Consider the following 23,451-nt stretch of genomic DNA (forward strand, 5'->3'; position numbering starts at 1 on the left):
ATATTGCATAGGTTTCTGCCATACATCAACATGAATCAGTCACAGGCATACACATTTATACTGTGATTTTTCAGAGCAATTATAATAGATGTTGTTGTTGCTGCTGCTGCTAAGTCGCTTCAGTCATGTCCAACTCTGCGCGACCCCATAGACGGCAGCCCACCAGGCTCCCTTGTCCCTAGGATTCTTCAGGCAAGAAGACTGGAGTGGGCTTCCATTTCCTTCTCCAATGCATGAAAGTGAAAAGTGAAAGTGAAGTTGCTCAGTGGTGTCTGACTGTTAGAGACCAGCATCTAAAATACTTTCTAAATGAGTAGTATTGTGACATATTCTTTGTTTTTTAAATCACAAAATCTATACTTGGATCTATTTCTTTAGTATGAAAGATTCAGACTTTTACTTATGTACAAAATAAAAATAGGAAAGTCCATATTTGTAATGCTTTCTCTTTATTTCCAAATCACCTCCCCAGAACCAGGTCAAGAGCTTTGTATTTATCTTTCTCTTGATCTTTCTAAGCTTTGCCTATGTTAACATAGGTTTTTATATATTTTGTACATATATTTATATATTTTTGGTTTTGTTTTCACCTGAATTTAGTTGTACTATATATCTTATTTAATAACTTGCTTTTAAAATTTGGGTCATTTTTGTGTCTTAAAAAGTGCTTGAGATGATCATATAATTTTTTTTTTTGGTCAATGTTGTGAATTATACTAAAAAGATTTCTTAATTTTGAACCACTGTAGCATTCTCTTGAGAATCCTCTCTTGACTATTATGAGTTAATTCTTTGAATACCCTAATGAGTTCAGATTGCTAACATTTTATTAAAATTTTACATATCTGTCTTTTTAAAGTGAAATTGGCTTATATATTTTTATTTGATTCTTTGCTTGGCCTCTCTTTATCTAGTTTGTTGCCAGGATTATTTTAATTTAATAAAATTAATCAGAAAACGTTTTTACCTTGTTCTGAAAATATATATATATGTTACATGAGAATATTCTATTCCCTAAATCATAAGGGCAAAATATAATTTTTTTAGGGAAAGGCCTTTGACTACTTTTTATAATTTTCATGGTTAATGGTCATTTGATTTTTTATCTCTTCTTATCTAATCTTAATTATCTAATGTTTCACTATTTGAAGATTCAAATTACAGTTTACCATTCATTGGTAAATATTTGTGTAAACAGTTTTCTCTTAATCCTTATTTATGTTAAAAAAATCCTAGTATCTGGTGTCATTCTGCATTTTTTGGTTCTTAATCTTGTTTGCCCTCCTCCCTCTTTGTCAAAATAAGACTTGATTATGTTTTCATATTTCTTAGATCTTTTCAAAGAGTCCCCTTTAGGTTTATTTATCTGCCAAACTAATACCAAAACATGTCTTCACACTATAATAGTTATCAGTGTGTAATTACAGCAGCAATTGATATGTACACCATTAGAATATAATAAGAAGTCCTTAAACACATATTTGGAGAAGGCAATGGCAACCCACTCCAGTACTCTTGCCTAGGAAATCCCATGGACAGAGGAGCCTGGTAGGCTGCAGTCCATGGAGTCTTGAAGAGTTGGACAGGACTGAGCAACTTCACTTTCACTTTTCACTTTCATGCACTGGAGAAGGAAATGGCAACCCACTCCAGTATGCTTGCCTGGAGAATCCCAGGGACAGGAGCCTGGTGGGCCGTCATCTATGGGGTCGCACAAAGTCGGACATGATTGACGTGACTTAGCAGCAGCAGCAGCAAACACATATGCATATTCTCATATTTGTACACTTAAATTTAGTTTATAATAAAAATAGAATTTCAAATCAATAGTAGAAGCTAGGTCTATTTCATGGGGATGTCTGGCTTACTTTACAATGCTTGCTGACAACACAATAGCACAAATTCTTAGATTATTACCTGGGAAAAAAATTTCATGTTTTGAATTGATTGTAGGTACTTGCTTCTTTTCTGTTTCATTAATTACTGCTTTTACTTATTAGTTTTTCATGTAGCTTTTATGGCTTTATTTTGTTCTTTACCAGTTTCCTGTGTTGTATATTAAGTTGCTCGTGATATATAACATTATTTTGTCTCTTTCCTTGGTTCCCTCTTTCCTCCTCTATTTCTCTGTTTACTCCTTTTGGAATCTTCTAGCTGAATGTTGCTCTGTGAGTCCATTGGTCACTTAACTTACCCTTTCTTCTTCCATTTATTTATCTTTGTGTATTATGTTCTTAGATAATTTTAAATTGAATTAAAACTATTTTATTGCCTTGATGCATCTTTCTTTTATTGTTTTCTTTTTGTTATTCAGTACAAATATTGAGTTTTAAACCTTGCTGTTAGATATCTTCACTTTCAACACTCTACTACTTTTCTTAATGGAAGCAACTGCTGTATGCCCGTGTCTGAAGGTAGTAATTATATTTATTTTGAAGGCTAATAATAATTTTTCTATTAACTGCTTCCTCCAATTTGTTTATTAAGCTTGGCCCCTTCCTATCATGATGTTCAGTTCAGTCACTCAGTTGTGTCCGACTCTTTGCAACCCCATGTACTGCGGCATGCCAGGCTTCCCTGTCCATCACCAATTCCCAGAGCTTACTCAAACTCATGTCCATAGAGTCAGCGATGCCATCCAACCATCTCATCCTCTGTCATCCCTTCTCCTCTTGCCTTCAATCTTTCCCAGCTTCAGGGTCTTTTCAAATGAGTCTGTTCTTCGCATGAGGTGGCCAAAGTATTGCAGTTTCAGCTTCAGCATCAATTCTTCCAATGAATATTCAGGACTGATTTCCCTTAGGATAGATTGGTTGCATCTCCTTGAAGTCCAAGGGACTCATAAGAATCTTCTCCAACACCACAGTTCAAAAGCATCAATTCCTCAGTGCTCTTTTTTGGGCTCCAAAATCACTGCAGATGGTGACTGCAGCCATGAAATTAAAAGACGCTTACTCCTTGGAAGGAAAGTTATGACCAACCTAGACAGCATATTAAAAAGCAGAGACATTACTTTGCCAACAAAGGTCTGTCTAGTCAAAGCTATGGTTTTTCCAGTGGTCATGAATGGATAATGATGTTTGTTTCTCTCAAATGTTGGGTGGCTTGACTGTCATCTTCATATTTCATTATTTATGACTGCCTGTCCTATTTACCTTAGCTCATACTGAGAATTGAGAAGGAGAGGGCTGATGGAGAGAAAAATGGATACTTATCTGGAGGTGGTGCTGGTGGCCTGTGGAGGAGGGGCGGCAGTTTAATAGCTGCTGCGATACCTTCTGGCTCCCAGCATGTCTCCTCACTCCCTTACTCAGTTGCTCAGTTGTGTCTGACCCTTTGTGACCCCATGGACTATAGCCCACCAGGCTCCTCTGGCTATGGAATTTTCCAGGCAAGAATACTGCAGTGGTTGTCATTTCCTCCTCCAGGGGGATCTTCCCGATCCAAGGATCAAACCTATGTCCCCAGCATCTCGTGCATTGGCAGGCGGATTCTTGACCACTGAGCCTCCTGGGAAGCTCCCTCAGTCCCTTAACCTAGGAATAAACACTTTCGGGTGCCCACCCATTAGCAGGAGCCAACCAGTAGCTGTGAGAGCTTCCCAATTAATCATTCAGGGCTACATCCCAGGTTTCTCTTCCACTTCTCCACACCTACCTGACTTGGAGCAGTTCTTTTTCTTCTCTTGTGTTTTCAGCTATGAATATGTGTTTTCCCTAGAGCTGATAAAGTTGATTTTCTGTGTTTCAGGAATTTCATAACTTTTCTGGTCTGCCGTACTGAACTATATTTTGCTGTTTTACAATGGATTTGTAATTTCTTTCTTAATGATACTTCTGTCAATTCACGTAGAATCAGTTGGGTGGAGAGATGAATACCTGTGCTTATTTCAATGTTTTGGTTCAACTTGCCATCTATTTAATTTATTATAACAAAACAAATTTTATGTAAATTAATCTATCATTGAAACATGTATATTATCACATGTGAAACAGATTGCCAATCCAGGTTTGATGCATGAGACAGGGTGCTCAGGGCTGGTGCACTGGGCTGACCCTGAGGGATGGGATGGGGAGGGAGGTGGGAGGGGGTTCAGGATGGGGAACACATAAAAAAAAATTGTAGGAACTTTAGAAAATACATCTCACCAAATGATAGTAATTTTAAAAAATCTATAATCAAACCACTGTGAGAAACCACGTGTGGTTTATTTTTATCTTGTGGACACTGTAAATTTGTTTGACATCACTGTCTATCCTAGTTTGATCTTAACTTTCTCTGTGTTCCTTTGCTTTCCTTTTCTTACTTCTTAGAAATGCATTTCTTCATGCCGTGTGCATGCTAACTCACTTCAGTCATGTCCAACTCTTTGCAATCTCATGGACTGTAGCCCGCCAGTCTCCTCTGTCCATGGGATTCTCCGGACAAGAATGCTGGAGTGGGTTGCCGTGCCCTCCTCCAGGGGATTGTCCCAACCCTGGGATCCAACCCAAATCTCTTATGTCTCACCTGCATTGGCAGGCAGGTTCTTTACCACTAGCACCACTTGGGAATCCACATATTGCTAGCTATTTCCATGACTCTTCCTCGTGAGAAAGTCCATAGTGCTAGGTCCAGCATTCAACTCACTGTTGATATGGATACTGTGAGCCTCCAGTCTCATTTCTCTCCCTTGGTATTCTCGGCACAATGAACTTACGTATTTACTGAGTCTCTTGCACATTGCTGCTTTCTCTGCTCGGAGTCCTGCTCTGCTGGTCATGTGTCTAACCCCTCCTAGTGAATTAGGGTTGGACTTACCTTTCACTTACCTGGAAGCCCACCCTATACCCACTCCACCCCAGTCTTCTAGGCTGGACATTGTGGCTGGAGTGTGTGTCCCCTCAGCCCCTGGGCACACCATTGCAGCACTCATCATATTGTGAGTACCTGTATTTACAAGTAGACTGCAAGTTTGCTAAAGGCAAGAACGGGGTCTTATTTATCTGTATTATTATCAATATTTCCTTGTTGAGTAGGTAATGCATGCATATTGGATGGATGGATAATTGTATAAATAAAAGAAGAATAAATACATGACTGAATGGAATTGTGCCCCATCAGAAATTCTTCTTGGAGCAAAATTGGTTACAAATAAATAGATGACTAGTATTTTCCTTCATTTCATGTAATGCTCATTCTGTGCTGTTGTTATAGGATGTCTGCAGACAGAAATATAAGTGCTGCTGGAAACCTGTGCCAGATACTACCATCCCCTGGTGCTTCTTCCCCAGGAACTGGGGCTATGAAATCAGCAATTGGGTTAACAATACAAGCACAGGTGAGCACTGCTCTAATGTTGCCCTGGGGATCACTTTATATGGACCAGATAAGTTAACTGCAAAATAAAGACCAAATACTTCTCTCTCCTTCCTTGACCTCTAGTGTATACTGCCCGGTTGAGAAGGTTGCCATCACCATCTCTGTTTGGATATGACATAATCGACACCCTCTTCACAGCTGAACATCAGACATCCAATCGTTTCCATTTTAAGGTTAGCTTGATAGTTAACATTGAAGACATCTCTGCAGACAGCGGAGCCTCCATGCTGGGTTCAGATCATTCTCCTTTATAAGCTCTGGAGGCAGGAGGTGCCTTTGATTCTGTCTGCAGCAATCTCCTGATAGGATGGATAGATGTTTATTTGATGAGGGACTTTTTTATTTCCTTTTCAAATCAGGAAACCCAGGGTCAAGAATTAGAAGCTGTCATTACTGGGGGTTGAGAGTGAAAATTTTTGTAGAATCTCTAAAAAGAAGTGTCCTTTCGGTTTTCCATCTGACAGATCACTGATTTCAATAACATGCGCTATGAAGTACCCCATGAAAATGTTAGGCTCTTTGATGGGAATGCTGATGCTTCCAATTTGAGCTATCATCTAGAAGTCATTCACAAACCCTTCAGCATCAAAATAATGAGGACCAGCAACAAAAGAGTCTTGTGAGTTTTTCAACCTTCTTTGTGTACCTTTGAATATACGTCCCAGTGAGTGGCATTCATTCTGACTTAATTGCAGGTAGTTGAAGAGATGAGTATGACTCGGGAAAATGTTTGAACCTGAAAAATGTCAAAGCTGTTACTGTAAATCATTAACACTGGGAATCTGTCATGATCGCAGAACAAAGAATACTGAAATGTAATGTGCTCATTTGCTCAGTTATGTAAATACCTTTATGACTCATGTATATTTTAAAAGTGGTAATGTTACTCTTTTAGATTACCATTTACACTGGAACTACAACTTCACTATTTATCATTCCAAAGTATTATTTCCTGAGAAACTTACCAATAAGCACCTAACAGCAGCTTAAACTTAAACCAGAAATTGTACTGGAGAAAATATAAGGATAATAATGTCAGTGAAATCTATGCAATCTTGTCACACTGAATTACCACTCAGCTGTGTGATCCTAGGCAAATTATCTCACCTCCTCAGTCTCCATTTCCTTGGAATCAAAACAGCCACTGTTGCTGTGTGTGCTGAGATGTTATTTGTAAAGCATCCAGAGTGGTGCCTGGCAGGATGCTGATGGAAGTAGATGGATGGGGTTGCATTGAATAGCTGGCCTCATGTTTCCAGGGCTGTGCTCCTTGAGAATCAAAGAATCGGAGACACCCTAGAAGGACATTCAAAGGTAGCATATAAGCAGATAATGGTACACCTGAAACAGCTGTTCCCCGAGTGGACAGGCAGGGAAGCAGAGAGGTTGCTGGCACAGAGAGCTGTTGGTTGACTCCCGCTCTTACTCCACGGCCCTTTCTCCAGGTTGGACACCAGCATTGGGCCCCTCCAGTTTGCCCAGCAGTACCTGCAGCTCTCCATGCGACTGCCCAGTGCCAACGTGTACGGGCTGGGCGAACACGTGCACCAGCAGTATCGCCACAACATGACCTGGAAGACTTGGCCCATCTTCACCCGGGATGCCACCCCTACCGAGGTGAGGTTCCTGGCCTCCTGCCGATGGCTCACAGCAAGCAGTGCCTACTCTTCTTTCCAGGAAGTAACCTACAAAGTAAAGCAGACAATCAAGTAATGTAACCTATGAAGTTACATTGATATTTTGCCCAATTTATATAGATCTGTGTTGAAGAATATTTGTTCATAAGGTTTATAAACTTACAATCAGTAATATAGAGATTTTGAAAAGCATCTCACTTTTAAAGGAAAATACAGTTTTTTTATGAGAAAGTTTTCGTATTTATTTATGGCTGCATTGCATGGCATTGGCGAAGGAAATGGCAACCCACTCCAGTGTTCTTGCCTGGAGAATCCCAGGGATGGGGGAGCCTGGTGGGCTGCTATCTATGGGGTCACACAGAGTCGGACACGACTGAAGTGACTTAGCAGCAGCAGCAGCAGCACTGCATGGCATGTGGGATCTTAGTTTCCCCACTGGAGGTCGAACCTGTTCCCTGCAATGGAAGCTTGGAATCTTAACCACTGGACTGCCAGGGAAGTCCTAAAGGAAAATATAATTTAATGATTATATTACAGCTTAATGTATACTAGAAAAAACATCTGCAAAATACCTTTGTTTGCCTTCAGTAACTGAGTAGTGTCTAGGGAAAAGCTTCATCAGGGACCATTCTCAGTAGAACTTTGTAGACTAAAAAAAAAAAAAAAGCCTCTTTTGGCTGCTTTGTTCTGCTGATTGATGTGTATTCCAGAGACAGTGATGTTGGCATTACCCGGGAGCTTGTTAGAAACGCAGAACCTCAGGCCTTAGCCCAGACCTACGAATCAGAACCTGCCTTTCAACAAGACCCACAAGTGAATCACAGGCACATTACAAAGGGAGAAAAGCTGGTTTCGAGCAGTGACTTACTTGTAGTTCAGGAGTCCTTCCTCCATCCCTCTCTCCCTTCCTTTCTCCTCTGTCTCTCCCCTTCCCTTTCTTTTCTCTTTCTTGTCTTCCCTCATCCCCTCCACCTCTCCTTCTTTCTTTTTAATATTTTTAAAAACATAGCCTGTTTTCTCTCCAAGTGAAGCTTCCCTGATGGCTCAGTTGGTAGAGTCTCCCTGCAGTGTGGGAGACCCAGGTTTGATCCCGGGGTGGGGAAGATCCCCTGGAGAAGGAAATGGCAACCCATTCCCATTCTCGCCTGGAGAATCCCATGGACAGAGGAGCCTGGTGGGCTGCAGTCCATGGGGTCACAAAGAGTCAGACACGAGTGAGTGACTAACACTTTCACTTTCTTTCTATCCAAGTGCTGATGTTGTGAGTCTTCCTGGCTATAATTTCAAAACCAGCCTAATTTTGCATAGGCCTGCTGGCCTTCCGTCCTTTGCATATCATGCTCACTCTCTTTCTCCTCATCTCCTGGAATTTACGGTGATCAGGTCTGTATCAAGGGCTAAGTTTAACACATCATACCAGGAGCTTTCATAAAGCCTTCTGTGTATTATAATCTCAATATCTTCTATTTTTATAGTACTTACATTTATACACAGTCTCTCTTTTTGTATCAGTGCTCATCACAGCCTTGTGAGTGATTCAGTATCTTCTTAAAAATTTTAAACTTTTGTATGTTATTTATAGAAAAATTGGGAAATAGTTAGGCATAAAGAAGAAATTCAAAATTGCTCATCATATTCTCTTTTTCTGCCAGCATTTTATTGTGTGTCGTTGACAATATTTTCCAATTAAAAAATAATTTGATGGTTGTTGTTATTTAGTCACTCAGTCGTGTTCTGCTCTTTGAGACCCCAGGGACTACAGCACACCAGGCTTCCCTGTCCTTCATCAGGCTTCCCTGTACTTCACCATCTCCTGGAGTTTGCTCATACTCATGCCCGTTGAGTCAGTGATGCCATCCAACCATCTTATCCTCTGTCGTCCCCTTCTCCTCCTGCCTTTTATCTTTCCCAACATCAGGGTCTTTTCTAATGAGTCAATTCTTTGAATCAGATGGCCAAAGTATTGGAGCTTTAGCTTAAGCATCAGCCCTTCCAATGAATATTCAGGTTGATTTGCTGGAGATATGATTTATACCATGATATTTATCTGTTTTGTGTACAGTTTAATAACTTTATAATTTAATAATTTTAGTTTCAGTGTATAATTTAATAATCTACTGAGTTGTGCAACCATCATCATAATCCAGTTTCAGAACCTTTTCGTTTCCCCAGTAGGATCCCTCCTTCTCTTTTAGATTTAATCCCATCCCTATCCCAGTTGCCTACTCCAGCCCCAGTCACTAATCTGCTTTCTGTCTGGATAGATTTGACTTTTTTGGATGTTTTACATGAATAGAATTGTGTAGTATATGGTCTTTTGTGTCTGTTCTTTTCACTTAACCATAGAGTTCATGAGGTTGATGAGACTTCCCAGGTGATCCAGTGGTTAGGACTCTGCGGTTCCACTGCAGGGGGCACAAGTTCAATCCCTGGTTGGGGAACTAAGATCCCACATGCTGCACAATGTGGTCAAATAAGTAAAATTAAATTAAAAAACATATTTCAGAAAATAAGTTTGGCCTGGCTCGGTTAAAAAGAAAACAACAACAGGAAAGTCATTTATGAGGTTGACACTTGTATCATGAATCAGTATTTCAGTTCTTATTTATTACTAATAGCGTTCCTTTGGATGGATACACCATACTTTGTCTGTCCACTTGCCTGTTGATGTTACCATTGCGAAACCTCTTTGGTACAGTACTAAAGTACCTCAAATGTTGACAGAGTATCTATTGTGCATGGCTTTTGATTTTATTTTAGGATGAATAAAAATGTTTTCAACAGGTACTACCATTATTTCTTTTTATTTCTGTTGTCAGGGCATGATTAATCTATATGGAGCTCACACGTTCTTCTTGTGCCTAGAGGACACCAGTGGCTTCTCTTTCGGGGTTTTTCTGATGAACAGTAACGCCATGGGTAGGAAACATCTCTTTATCTTGGCAGCAATATGTCTTGTAATGCTGCTTTTATAAAAATGGTTTTCATAGTGAGATCATTGTTTAAAGTTGAAGGTATTAATATATTAGGCCTACAATATATTTCTATAGAAACTGAAACTCAAACATAGATTAACCTGTTTACAAATCCACTTCAAGCTGGAAGCTATTTTCATTGAAAACTGCTTCAGTGTTCTCTATTGATGCAATGTTACCCATAATATTTTATAGATAATAGACTCCATTGATAGACACCTTCCAAAGATACCTGTAGATTTCAACTTCAAACTATGCTGTCTGTTTGTATATAACAAGGCTGTGTTTGGTAGGGTTTCTCACAGGCTACCCCATCTGCCTCTAGTTTCTGCACTAATGGTGCTAGAATAAGAGTTCATTTTTATTTTTTAACTGTAAGCTCATCTAATAAGATTTTAAAAACTTTTCCTTCAGGCTAAATTACTCACAGATCCCAGGCATTTGTATTTTTATATGGTTAGATTAGAACAGATTTTGTCCTTTCTCTTAAAAAATAAATTCATTAGTATTTTATTCATTTAATATTTTGATATTCTGGTGAACTGAATATTTTGATGAACTGATGAATGATATTTTGATGATGAATATTTTGATGAACTGAAGAGCCTCTGATGAAAGTGAAAGAGGGGAGTGAAAAAGCTGGCTTAAAACTCAACATTCAAAAAGCGAAGATCGTGGCATCCAGTCCCATCACTTGATGGCAAATAGATGGGGAAACAATGGAAACAGAGACAGACTTTATTTTCTTGGACTTAAAAATCACTGCAGATGGTGACTGTAGCCATGAAATTAAGACACTTGTTCCTTGGAAGAAAGGCTATGACAAACCTAGACAGCATATTAAAAAGCAGAGACATTACTTCGCCTACAAAGGTCCATCTAGTCAAGGCTATGGTTTTTCCTGTGGTCATGTGTGGATGGAAGAGTTGGACTGTGAAGAAAGCTGAGTGCCGAAGAACTGATGCTTTTGAACTATGGTGTTGGATAAGCCTCTTGAGAGTCCCTTGGACTGCAAGGAGATTCAACCAGTCTATCCTAAAGGAAATCAGTCCTGAATATTGATTGGAAGGACTTATGCTGAAGCTGAAAGTCCAATACTTTGGCCAAATGATGTGAAGAACTGACTCAATGGAAAAGACCCTGATGCTAGGAAAGATTGAAGGCAGGAGGAGAAGGGGATGACAGAGGATGACATGGCTGGATGGTGTCACCGACTAGATGGACATGAGTTTGAGCAAGCTCCGGGAGTTGGTGATGGACAGGGAAGCCTGGCGTGCAGCAGTCCATGGGGTTGCAAAGAGTTGTTAGACTGGGTGGCTGAACTGAACTGAACTGAGTATTTTGATAAACTTCAGCAATCATCCAAAGGAAAAAACATGTGTGATTTTCAACTCTTTAAAAATGAGACTGAGCCTGTTTTGGATAACTCAGGCATTCATATTGCAGAGATGGGTATATTTTCAACTATAACATTCTAAGAACTCTTATCTTAACTGCTTTCAGAGGTCACCCTTCAGCCCGCTCCTGCCGTCACGTACCGCACGATCGGGGGTATCCTTGACTTCTATGTTTTCCTGGGAAATACTCCAGAACAAGTGGTTCAGGAATACCTGGAGGTACGGGCTTAGTGTTTAGATAATTAGAAGGTTGCATGGAGTTAGACACGACTGCAGCAACATAGCATGCCCACATGCTCACACAATCATTATTTATTGCTGTCATCTCATACATTCATTATAAATTAACAGGAGAACAATTAAAGTTGTGAGTGAATTATGGATTCCGAATGCTGGGACTGCGAGTCTTTCATTAGCTGGAAGCACGTTTGTTTGTTTGGCTGTACCAGATCTTAGTCGTGTAATGTGGAATCTAGTTCCCTGACCAGGGGTTGAGCCTGGGTCTCCTGCATTGAGAGCGCAGCGTCTTAGTCATGGGATCACCGGGAAAGTCCCAGCTGTTCATTTAATTTGATGCACATTTATTGAGCGCCTTCTACATGCTGAAGAGGCCCTGTGCAAGGCTTGAGAAATGCAAAACTAATTTAGATGCCATCCTGTTCCTGATTTCAAGGAGCCCATCTTTGTATGATGAATCATTCCAAAGATAAGATCTAAGGCCACAGATCAGCAAAATCTATTCATTCATTCAACAAATTAAAAAAAAAATTAGTGAAAAGAAACTATGGAAAAGGAACTGTGCTACTTAGGGCAGGAAAGAACTTTAGACAGCATTTAGCCTAAACTTTCTATGCTACAGACGAAAAGCACCAGGTACAGAAAAATGAGGTGATTTGTTCAAGATGGCACAATTTATAATAACAGAGGAGAAATACAACAAAGCCTGAAATAATAGTAATAGGAAACACCTTATAATCAGTGCTACTAATAAGATGCAAATATACTGCATGGGGACTCAGAGGCATGAGAGTCTCTGCTGAGGCGACTCTCATAAGGAAGGACAAGACAGTGGCCCTCAGGGAACAGTTAAGACAGGGCTGCATGTGAGATCTTCTCAGAATGTTGGCTTGAGCAACTTATAGGATTACATTTTAAACATAGTCCATTAGTTCTTCATCCATCCCCATTCAATATTAGTCCTGATGCTTTATGCCTAGCACTTATTGCTGTCTGAAATTAGACACCGATGTGAGAGCAGGAATCACTTTTGCTGTATGCCACTATATCCCAAGTGCCTTGTCAATCCTTTGCTACAATATCAACACTTAGAAAAGATTCACCGAGTGAATGAATGTTGCTTCTTTCTTTCCCCCAATATTATATTGTGATTCAAGCATTACCTGCAAATCCCACTGTTTTCTGATGTTGCTCTTGTCAGGAATACATTTAGGTAGTTAGGTGAGCTGTGGAATTTTGCAGATTGCCCTAGGAGGTTATTCTTGGCTTCACCATTTTTAGATCTGAGGGCTTAAGAGAAAATGAAGTGAAGGGAGTATTTTCTGTGTCAGACGTGGTGTGACAGTGCGTGTTCTAAATGCTTAGACACTTCTTTATTTATTTTTTCAGCTTGTTGGACGACCATTCTTGCCTCCCTACTGGAGTCTTGGGTTCCAGCTTAGTCGCAGGAATTATGGTGGCATTGATGGATTGAAAAATGTTGTAAACCGAACTCGTGAAGCTGAGATCCCATATGTAAGCTGGAACTTCTCTTATCAACTTAGAAGAACTTCATATGTTTTGGAGTATGTAGTAGGTTGGAGAGAAATGGCATCTGGAATCCAAGAGCCTATCAACAAAGCCCCAGTCGACCCCCACAGACTCATGCACCCATGACTTTGGGAAATGTCACTTAACCCCTTCACATTTCAATCTTCTCATTAAGAATAACACCTATTTCTCATAGGATGCTATGCAAACACAAAACATACACATGCATGAGAGTTTGGTTAGTTAAAGCTCTATGCTTTTGTTATTTATCTTTGTTAATTATTACTCTGGCAGTTTTAGGGCAAGAAGACCAGTTTTCTCCTCTTATCATCTATTCTAGTTCCATATTTAGGCTCCAAGTTAGAACATGGTTATAACATTACTAATATACTCATTCAAACACACTTTAAAGAGAACTTGTTTTATGTCAAGCATCCAAGTTCTCAAGTTACAAGGATGAACAAGACCCAGTCCCTACCTCACGTTCTTCTCAATTCCTCATGACACGCTTCTATTGGTCTGAAAAGGCAAACCTGCAATCTGAGAGGGCTGGAATCTTTCAGAAAGGGTTTCTTTACTCCTAGAATATAGCCAAGTCTGGACAGTTCTGGGATAGTTAAGAACTATGGTTTCAGTTTTAATTACCAAGAACCAGAGCTATAATATCTTCCATCAGCATGATCCTATTTCTCGGTTCTAATTGGCCAGCACTGTCTTTCAGGATGTCCAGTACTCTGACATAGACTATATGGATGAAAAGAAGGATTTCACTATTGATGGAGTGGCTTTCCGTGGTCTCTCAGATTTTGCCAAAGAGTTACATAAAAATGGACTGAAATATGTAATTATTATGGTACGTTCAAACACTTATTCTGTTGCCTAATTTTTCCTTTCAAAGTGGAAAAAGTTACTAAACAGTATTTATTATTATATTCACTTATTAGAATCCTGGCATCTTAAATAACTCTGACTACCAGCCTTATGTGAATGGAAGCAGAAAGAGAGTGTGGATCTTGGGGAACAAAGGCTTTGTTGTTGGGCAGGTAATTTCTTAAGAAAATTGGACTAATTACGATCATTTTGGGAAGTTTGTACTTTTGGTATGAAGATGAGTAGGTAGAAAGCAAGTTACAGTATCATTACTGTTTTAGTGGGGTTTTTTATTATTACTTTTAGATCAGTAGAAGGAATAATAGAATGATTAAAATTCTGAAGGATTTTTTTAGTTGAAATATATATATATAAATAATATTGTATAAGTTTAAAGTATGTAACAAGTTGATTTGATCCATTTATATAGTGCAATGTGACTGCTGTTGTAGTAATAATCAGTATTTCTATCACTTCATATATTATGATTTTTTTATTGTGGTGGGAAAAACAGAGCTAGCCTAATTAAAAAGCTATCTCCTAACTCTCCAATACTGCAGATGATTGAGAAGAAATATTCTCTAAGATTTGTCTGTTTAGTCTATTTTCTGGCTGTGGTGAGGCTTCGTAGCTTTGCACGGACTTTAGCTGCAGTGAGTCGGGGCTACTCTTTGTTGTAATGTGACTTCCACTGACCAACAAATAACACGAATCATTTGATCTAGGATGTTGGCAGAGGTAGTCATAGTGGGGGTGGTTGGGGTTCATTATAAAGGCATTCAGTTAGAATAAAGTTTGCTGGCCCTGCTCTGGGTGCAATGTTGCTGCAAGAGACTTCTTTGCCACATGCCTGTCCCCTGAGGTCCCAGATTATCTCCAATTATGATCTGCTGTCATCACCTAAAACGAAGGACCAGGAGTTCAGTCCACTTAAAGGAAGGACTTCAAGCTCTTATCTTAAGTTTTAAGAAGCGTCTGCATTATAAATATATGTAAATTGTCTACATCATATTACTTGAGCATAAAATTGTCCCTAAACGACAATCTATACATTTGCTGGGGAAAGGAGCAAGAAAGTATGCACAAAAGCTTATATCCCATAAATTCATAATTTACTATAATTTGGCTATGGCTGTGTCTTTGTGCTACTTGTAGAAAATGTTAAAAGCTGCACTTTGATAGGAATAGATAGGAAGGGAAGATAGGGTGAGAAATAACTGGGCCTGAGTAAGAAGCATGAAATTCATTTAACCACTTAAAAAAGATTGCTTATATGTTGAAACCAATGTATTATTTAGAAATATCATTATTCAAAGTAGATTTTAGATTACCTTTAATTAATAACACAGTAGAGAAATTTAATCATTCTCTTCTAAAATATTATCTAGTTAGATTTACAGTATTTTAAACAGTTTTTCTCTGAATTGGCCTGACATAATGAAATTTTACCTTTTTTTTTAATAGGAAAAAGACATTTGATGGCTTCTTAGCTATTTAATAACTTCTTTTTCCTTTTCTTTTTTCCTTCCTTGGCTCTTTGCTCCTATTTTACTATTAAATTTTAGGAAGAGAGTCACAAAATTTGATTCTTAAGTGATAAGATGCATGGGGCTTCTTGTAGAAGAAATGGTAGCCAGAAATAAATCCAAAGTGAACCATTGAACAGACTAATTGCCACAGCCTTCTTTCTTCTCTAGGCATATCCTGGTTGGACAGTTTTTCCTGATTTTACTAATCCAGATTGTACTGAGTGGTGGAAAGAGCAGTTCAGTGAATTTTATAAAACCCTGGAGTTTGATGGAGTGTGGATTGTAAGTTGTTATTTCAGGATCAAACTTATTTTGGGAACAAATATTCCAAATTGTGAGATAAACTTTGACTCTGATCTGTAATAAAATAGTTTGCTTGACCTAGTGGTATTTAAAATCCTTTTACTTAATGCTGAATTTATATGCAATAAGTTAGACTCCTCAAAACTCTGGGAAGTTTAACTCTGGATCTGCAACTAACTGGTTATTTCTTTTTGAGAAAGTCCTTTGTTTTCTCATGGCTTCAGCTTTTACCTCCATTAACTGTATTTTAACTTAAAAAATACTGTTTTATGAGAAGTTACTAATATAATTATTATTGTCACACTGATTCATTAAAATTTAAAATTAATTATTAGAGAATTATTTCATGAGCATCTTTTATTCTTTAGGTGGGGATAGTTCTTTGAAATTTAAAAAATTAACTGTTTAGTAAAATCAGGCATCACCTACTTTTAGTCCATATTTAAAGAAGCGGACAGGAAATTGGGGGCTTCTAATTCAGTAAGCATTACTCAACAGCTAACTGTGCATCAGTAACCCTTTCCATGTTGTGTATTTTGTGTCTTTGTAGGAAATGGATGAAGTATCTAGCTTTCTACAAAGTTCTGATCAAGACTGTGAAGTAAACAACTTCAACTTTCCTCCTTTCAAACCTCGTAAGTTTCAACGTGTTTCCTAGAGATGGAGGGATGAGACGTGTTTAAAACAACTGCGATAGTGCTTGGTGTGGCCAGGAGCAATCTACTTCCCAGTTCAAGGGACTGCCCGTCCAAACACCCTGACCACCCTGACCACTCTTCTGCTGGAGATCTTGCTTCCTTGTTCGGTCTCTGATTACCTTTTCGTTGCCATGATCCAAGGGCAAGCACATGGTGGAAGCCATATCTCCTGTATACTTCTACCCTGTTCACTGTCTCCAAACCCTTCATACACGTGGTTCAATGTTAAACTTTATAATCAGGGAATATCAGAATACATTAAGGTACAGACTACCTGCCATTAAAGTAAATCTTTTGTTAGCTTTTTTCTTTTTTAAAAAATTGTTTCTTTATTTTGGGCCGTGCTGGGTCTTCATTGCTGCATGCGGGTTTTCCCTACTTGTGGAGAGCAGCGGCTACTCTCTAGTTGTGGTGCATGGGCTTTTCAATAGCTGTGGTTACCCTTCTTGCAGAACACAGGTCTATGACTTCAGGCTCAGTCGTTGTAGCACACTAGGCTTAGTGGCCCCATTGCACGTGGGATCTTCTTGGACTAGGGACTGAATCCTCGTCTCCTACATTGGCAGACATATTCTTTACCATTGAGCTAACAGGAAGGCCTTTTCAAAAAAAAAAAAAAAAACTCATTAGCAACAGTTTAAAGTATGATTCCTTTTAGGTCCTCCCTATTTTTAAGGTCTTTTTCTAATGAATTTTCCAATCCCTGATTTTGAAAGAGTGTAAGTGTGTGAAAAAGAGAGAGGAAGAGGGAGAAACAGTGTACGATAGACTATGCTGGAATCTGGAAACAAGTGAACATCTCAGTGGATAAACACAAGCTTATTCACATAATACTCTCTTGTGGGACGTGTGACTCTCATCCAGCAATGATTCCGGGATCTAGTTACTTCCACAGTCTGTTCTCCCATCCCAGGGTCCTTTGCTTCCAACTTACTGGGTGAAAGAGAGGGTAGAGGGACTCTTATGGACACGCCTGGAAGTGGGGTGTATTTAATATGTTCACATTCCTTTGGCCAGACTCCAATAACATAGTCTCAGCTTAATGTCAAGTGAAAGTGTAAAATATTCTCCCAGGAGAAGAACACAGGCTTGCTGAGCCACTGGCCAATTTCTGCCACTTTATTCTGATTTGTCCACTTTGTGTGCACCCCTGGACCAAGGTTTAGCCCTTTCTTTAGTCCCTTTTGGTCACTGCAGGAGTGGAGAAGTTTTCAGGCAGAGTCTTGACTTTCAACCATCTAACTTTTTGTAAAATCTATTGTTTGCTTCTCTCACTTATTCTTTTTTCTTAATTAAAATTTTTTTAGCCATGCTGGGCCTGCATTGCTGCTCTCAGGCTTTCTCTAGGTGCGGTGAGTGGGGTCTACTGTTGAGCGCCTTTCACGGCTTTCTCATTGTGATGCTTCTCTTGTTGCAGGGCAGGGGCTCCAGGCAGGCGGGCTTCAGCAGTTGTCGGGTGTGGGTGCAGTAGTTGTGGCGTACAGGCTTGGTTGCCGCACTAAGTGAGGTCTCCCCAGACCAGGGATCGAACCTGCATCCTCTGCATTGGCAGGCAGATTCTTAACCACTGGACCACCTGGGAAGTCTCACTTCTCCCTAGTCTCATCTTCATCCTACTCTGCTCAATCTATGTTCCCTCAATCTTTCTTTCCACTCTGAATCAGCTTATCATGTTTCCCTTTTAATCTCTTAGTTTTGTTCTTGGCCAAAACCAAGTGTTTTCCTGTACAGAAAATGGCAGTCCTATTGCCTTCTACCTGCTTCTGTTGAGCACCCCATTTCTACCTGCTGGTCCTTAGTCTCCCTATGTGTGTAACCAGTTGCTTTGTCTTGTAGCTGGTTTGCTTCTTGGATTTTCAGGACTGGACAGTATACATTAGCGTGATAAAGATTTAGATAAATTAATGTTGACCCTGGGAAAATTTTAGTGTCATTTCTTATAATTGAAGTCATCGTGAATCTCATTCTACGATCTGAACTGTGCCAGAAACAGAATTTTCTTTATTTCTGAAAAAAACTTTCTGAAACTGTGCCTCATACTGAGGTCCTATGTGCAGACAAGGCTTCATGAAGGCAGGTCCCCAGTCATCAGTCTTCAAGGAGAAGGGAAAAGAAGCAGGTGCATAAATTAGGAGTTTGGGATTAGCAGATACAAATTACTATGTATAAAGTAGGTAGCCAACAAAGTCCTACTGAACAGCACAGGGAATTAGATTCAATATCTTGTAATAAACCATAACGGAAAGGAATAAATATATATATATACATACACACACAGACACACACACATATATATATGCACACACACACACATACATATATACATCTGAGTCACTTTGCTGTATACCAGAAATGAATACAACATCATAAATCAACTATATTCAATAAAAGCTAATAAAGAAAATGAAAAAAAAGACAATTGCAGATAAGGCAGAAAATACTGAGCATCTTAGGCATGAGAAAGGGAAAATACAGAAACAGTAGTGGTTTCTAGAGGCAAGATCTGAATTCTTATTCATGAAACCACTCCAATATCTTACGTCACTTTTAAAAGAAAATCTAACTGGGGTGTGAATGTCTATAATATAAAAGGGAAAATGTTCACTGCCCTCATCAGTCCGTTCAGTTCAGTCGCTCAGTCGTGTCCGACTCTTTGAGACCCGATGAACTGCAGCACACCAAGGCCTTCCTGTCCATCACCAACTCCCGGAGTTCACTCAAACTCATGTCCATCGAGTCAGTGATGCCATCCAGCCATCTCATCCTCTGTTGTCCCATTCTCCTCCTGCCCCCAATCCCTCCCAGCATCAGAGTCTTTTCCAATGAGTCAACTCTTCACATGAGGTGGCCAAAGTACTGGAGTTTCAGCTTTAGCATCAGTCCTTCCAAAGAAATCCCAGGGCTGATCTCCTTCAGAATGGACTGGTTGGATCTCCTTGCAGTCCAAGGGACTCTCAAGAGTCTTCTCCAACAACACAGTTCAAAAGCATCAATTCTTCGGCACTCAGCTTTCTTCACAGTCCAACTCTCACATCCATACATGACCACTGGAAAAACCATAGCCTTGACTAGATGGGCCTTTGTTGGCAAAGTAACGTCTCTGCTTTTGAGTATGCTATTATCTAGGTTGGTCATAACTTTCCTTCCAAGGAATAAGCACTGCCCTCTGCCCTCATACCTGTTCTCTATTCTTCTTGACAAAATACATGTTGATAAATGCAAGTGCTTTGTTTATATTTAAACTCAGATGAACCATTGCTCTGAACACGTTTTCTCACGTGCCTAAGTAGTGTTCTTTGTGAGCTCATAGAAATGCAAATTAATTTTAACGATCTAGCTCAGAGTAGGCCCCAGGTGCGTGTGTGCTCAGCTGTGTCTGACTCTGCGACCCCGTGGACTATATAGCCTACCAGGCTCCTCTGTCCATGGGATTCTCTAGGCAAGAATACTGGAGTGGGTTGCCATTTCCTACTCCACGGGATCTTCCTGAGCCAGGGATTGAACCCACATCTCTGGTGTCTCTGGCATTGGCAGGCAGGTTCTTTAGCACCAAGTCACCTAGGAAGCCCAGGCCCTAGGTAGGAAGTACCATTTAGGATATTTAAAATCTGGAAAGGATTTTCTCAGGTGGATACTGTAAGGGAAGGTCAGTAACCAGGAAACAAGTGATTGGGTAGTTCTTTTGTTACAGTTGGTAGACAGGGATATGCCTCACAGATGGGTGTTTTCCTACAGGAGTTCTGGACCACTTGCTTTTTGCAAGAACCCTCTGCATGGACACAGAGTTTCATGGGGGCTTTCACTATGATGTCCACAGCTTGTATGGCTACACCATGGCAAGAGCCACGGACACGTAAGCATGGGTTTCCTCCTAATTTCAGATTTGGGGAGGTGGGAGGTGAAGGTTTTCTCTTGTCTTTCATCACTGTATATTTTAAATATTTTTGTGGTTATAGGCATATGGAAACTCAGATCTTACAGGATACTTAAGAGGTTTTCCTCATAATCCCAGGTTTTTATGCAGGATTATTTTTGATTGGCTTCATTATTTCAGGAACTTCATTATTTTGAAGATACTCAAAGGCAATAACATACAAGGTATTTAGAGGTCGCAGTTGAACATTAGTACTTGCTTCGGTCCTATTACTGAATGTACTAAGATCACCACACTAGGGTTGCTTGATCCAGCCAATAAAAATACAGGCTACCCAGTTAAATCTGCACTTGTTGTTTTTATTGTTCAGTTGCTCAGTCATTTCTGACTTTTTGTGACCCCATGAACTACAGCACACCAGGCTTCCCTATTCTTCATCATCTCCCAGAGTTTGCTCAGACTCATGTCCATTGAGTCAGTGATGCCATCCAACCATCTCATCCTCTGTCATCCCCTTCTCTTCCTGCTCTCAATTTTTCCCAGTGTCAGGGTCTTCTCCAGTGAGTTGGCTCTTCATACCAGTGGCCAAAGTATTGGAGCTTCAGTGTCACCATCAGTCCTTTCAGTGAATATTCAGGGTTGATTTCCTTTAGGATTGACTCCAAGGGACTCTCAAGAGTCTTCTCCAGCACCACAGTTCAAAAGTATCAATTCTTCAGTGCTCAGCCTTCTTTACGGTCCAGCTGTTACATCTGAACATGACTACTAGAAAAACCATAGGTTTACAATATGCTTAATGTGCCAAAATCTTATTATTTTTATATATATATATATATTTTTTTTTCTTGCTGGACTGTCAGTTTTTAAGATTAAAGGTGCCCATGTATCCCTAGTGTACAAACTAAAAACACACTTGTTGAATGAATAAATGCTTGGCCTGAGGAAGAGAAGGTCAGGATGGGCCCCTGAGGGACCTAATTCTAGAGGCAGAGTCTGTGTTGACTTTGTCTTCCAGCACCATTTTGCCATCATGACTTTTTATTAATGCTGAATCATCCAGATCAGAGTAGATCCTTGTCTAGTAAATGAAAAAGTGTTTATTTCAATGAAAGACAAGCTTCAAGAAGGACACACATTTCTGATTTTCTGTCTTGTTTTTCTGGCTTCTTTTTCTCTTTCTCCACCTTTCATGAGAAATAAACTAGATGAATAAGACTCAGTTTCCCTCTTTGAAATGAGAGACTTGGATCAATGTTTTCTATAGCAGCAGTAGTGTTAGTCACTCAGTCGTGTCTGACTCTTTGCGACCCCATGGACTGCAGCCCACCAAGCTCCTCTGTCCAAAGGATTCTCCAGGCAAGAATACTGGAGGGGGTTGCCATTTCCTCCTCCAGGAGATCTTCTGGACCCAGGGATTGAACCCGAGTCTTCGGCATTTCAGACAGATTCTTTATTTACTGTCCTAGCCACCAGGGAAGCCCATGTTTCCTATAGGACCTTCCCATTTTATCTGTGCACTTAGATGTGCCAATCTAAGGATGGAAGGTAAGAGGGAGAGGGCACAAATAGCCAGGGCAAAAAGGAAGAGTAAGGAAGGGTAGTAGGAAGGAAAGAGACTTTAAGTTGCATTATTGTTAGTGCCTCCATGTGACAAAGTGCTTTAACATCATGATGGGGTTGATTAAAACATTCTACTAGCTCTGGCTGAGAGTTAAAAGGTAACTATGACTGAGTAAGGAGTAAGCACCCTTCTAACTTCCCTAGGTCAGGCAGAATGACCTAAATTTCCAGAGAACTGTGGAAATAACCATAACTTAGCCTTCAGATGGGGGGCAGAGATGGCTGAAAAACAAATGGGATCTGGGCATCAGGAGAACTTAAGTCTTGTGTCTTCCCTGGTGGCTCAGAAGGTAAAGAATTCACCTACAGTGCAGGAGACCCGAGTTCAATCCCTGAATTGGGAAGATCCGGTGGAAAAGGGAATGGCTACCCACTCCAGTATTCTTGCCTGGAGAATTCCATGGACAGAGGAGCCTGATGGGCTACAATCCATGGGGTTGCAAAGAGTTGGACACAACTAAGCAACTAACACTTTGACTTTCACACGAAGTCTTAGATCTAATGAGTATTTGGCTCCATCTTAGCTAGCAGTCCAGTCTGGGGAAAGTGGTTACTGATATACCCGAAGGAGGAAATTCACTTCCATCTAGCCTGAAAGCAGAAGACCAGATTCTCTCAGAGATCAGACCCTGACCATAAATAGGTCAGACCTGCATGGTGGGAAAGAGAAGTGAAAAGATCTCTCAGCAAGCTTTTATCTCTGAGCTGGAAAAAAACAGTTATCTCCTCTGTGTTACGTTAACGGCCCAGCTTTAAGTAAACTGTAACTGCAGATAATATCATCCCTGTTTGAGTTTCACTCTATAAAGCTGAATGTGTTTCTTTCATGACTGATGACTGCAGAAGGCAATAATCCCTCTGACCAACAGCAATAAGTGCAAAGTGTCTGCCAATCTAGATCAAAAGAGAGACAAGGACGAGAAGTGAAGAGTGTGTCCTCTCCTCCAACCTACTCCCATCTTTTGATCGTTGAATTGTTAGAATGGAGCACGTCGTTTTCATGAATCAGCCTCCTAATTCAGAATTTTCCTCCTTTTGTCATTATAAGTCATTCTGCATGTAGAAACTCTCCATAAAATCCTTCAGTTCAGTTCAGTTCATTTCAGTCGCTCAATCATGTCCGACTCTTTGCAACCCCATGAATCACAGCACGCCAGGCCTCCCTGTCCATCACCAACTCCCGGAGTTCACTCAGATTCACGTCCATCGAGTCAGTGATGCCATCCAGCCATCTCATCCTCTGTCGTCCCCTTCTCCTCCTGCCCCCAATCCCTCCCAGCATCAGAGTCTTTTTCAATGAGTCAACTCTTTGCATGAGGTGGCCAAAGTACTGGAGTTTCAGCTTTAGCATCATTCCTTCCAAAGAAATCCCAGGGCTGATCTCCTTCAGAATGAACTGGTTGGGTCTCCTTGCAGTCCA

At 40.1% G+C, this 23,451-nt stretch overlaps 1 protein-coding gene across 1 annotated transcript in view; it reads left to right on the plus strand.

Annotated features, from left to right (window-relative positions):
- The window catches only part of LOC120877676 (probable maltase-glucoamylase 2), an 89,997-nt gene that overhangs the window by 9,243 nt on the left and 57,303 nt on the right, over positions 1 to 23,451 (plus strand). The window contains exons 3-14 of the mRNA XM_040260030.1: positions 5,197 to 5,320; positions 5,425 to 5,534; positions 5,826 to 5,980; positions 6,807 to 6,978; positions 9,818 to 9,917; positions 11,477 to 11,589; positions 12,997 to 13,122; positions 13,859 to 13,990; positions 14,082 to 14,180; positions 15,705 to 15,818; positions 16,390 to 16,474; positions 20,273 to 20,390. Coding sequence (XP_040115964.1) covers positions 5,197 to 5,320; positions 5,425 to 5,534; positions 5,826 to 5,980; positions 6,807 to 6,978; positions 9,818 to 9,917; positions 11,477 to 11,589; positions 12,997 to 13,122; positions 13,859 to 13,990; positions 14,082 to 14,180; positions 15,705 to 15,818; positions 16,390 to 16,474; positions 20,273 to 20,390 — 1,448 coding nt within the window. The remainder of the gene's footprint in view (positions 1 to 5,196; positions 5,321 to 5,424; positions 5,535 to 5,825; positions 5,981 to 6,806; positions 6,979 to 9,817; positions 9,918 to 11,476; positions 11,590 to 12,996; positions 13,123 to 13,858; positions 13,991 to 14,081; positions 14,181 to 15,704; positions 15,819 to 16,389; positions 16,475 to 20,272; positions 20,391 to 23,451) is intronic.

The sequence above is a fragment of the Oryx dammah genome, unplaced genomic scaffold, assembly GCF_014754425.2.
Source record: "Oryx dammah isolate SB20612 unplaced genomic scaffold, SCBI_Odam_1.1 HiC_scaffold_18, whole genome shotgun sequence".
Taxonomy (NCBI): domain Eukaryota; kingdom Metazoa; phylum Chordata; class Mammalia; order Artiodactyla; family Bovidae; genus Oryx; species Oryx dammah.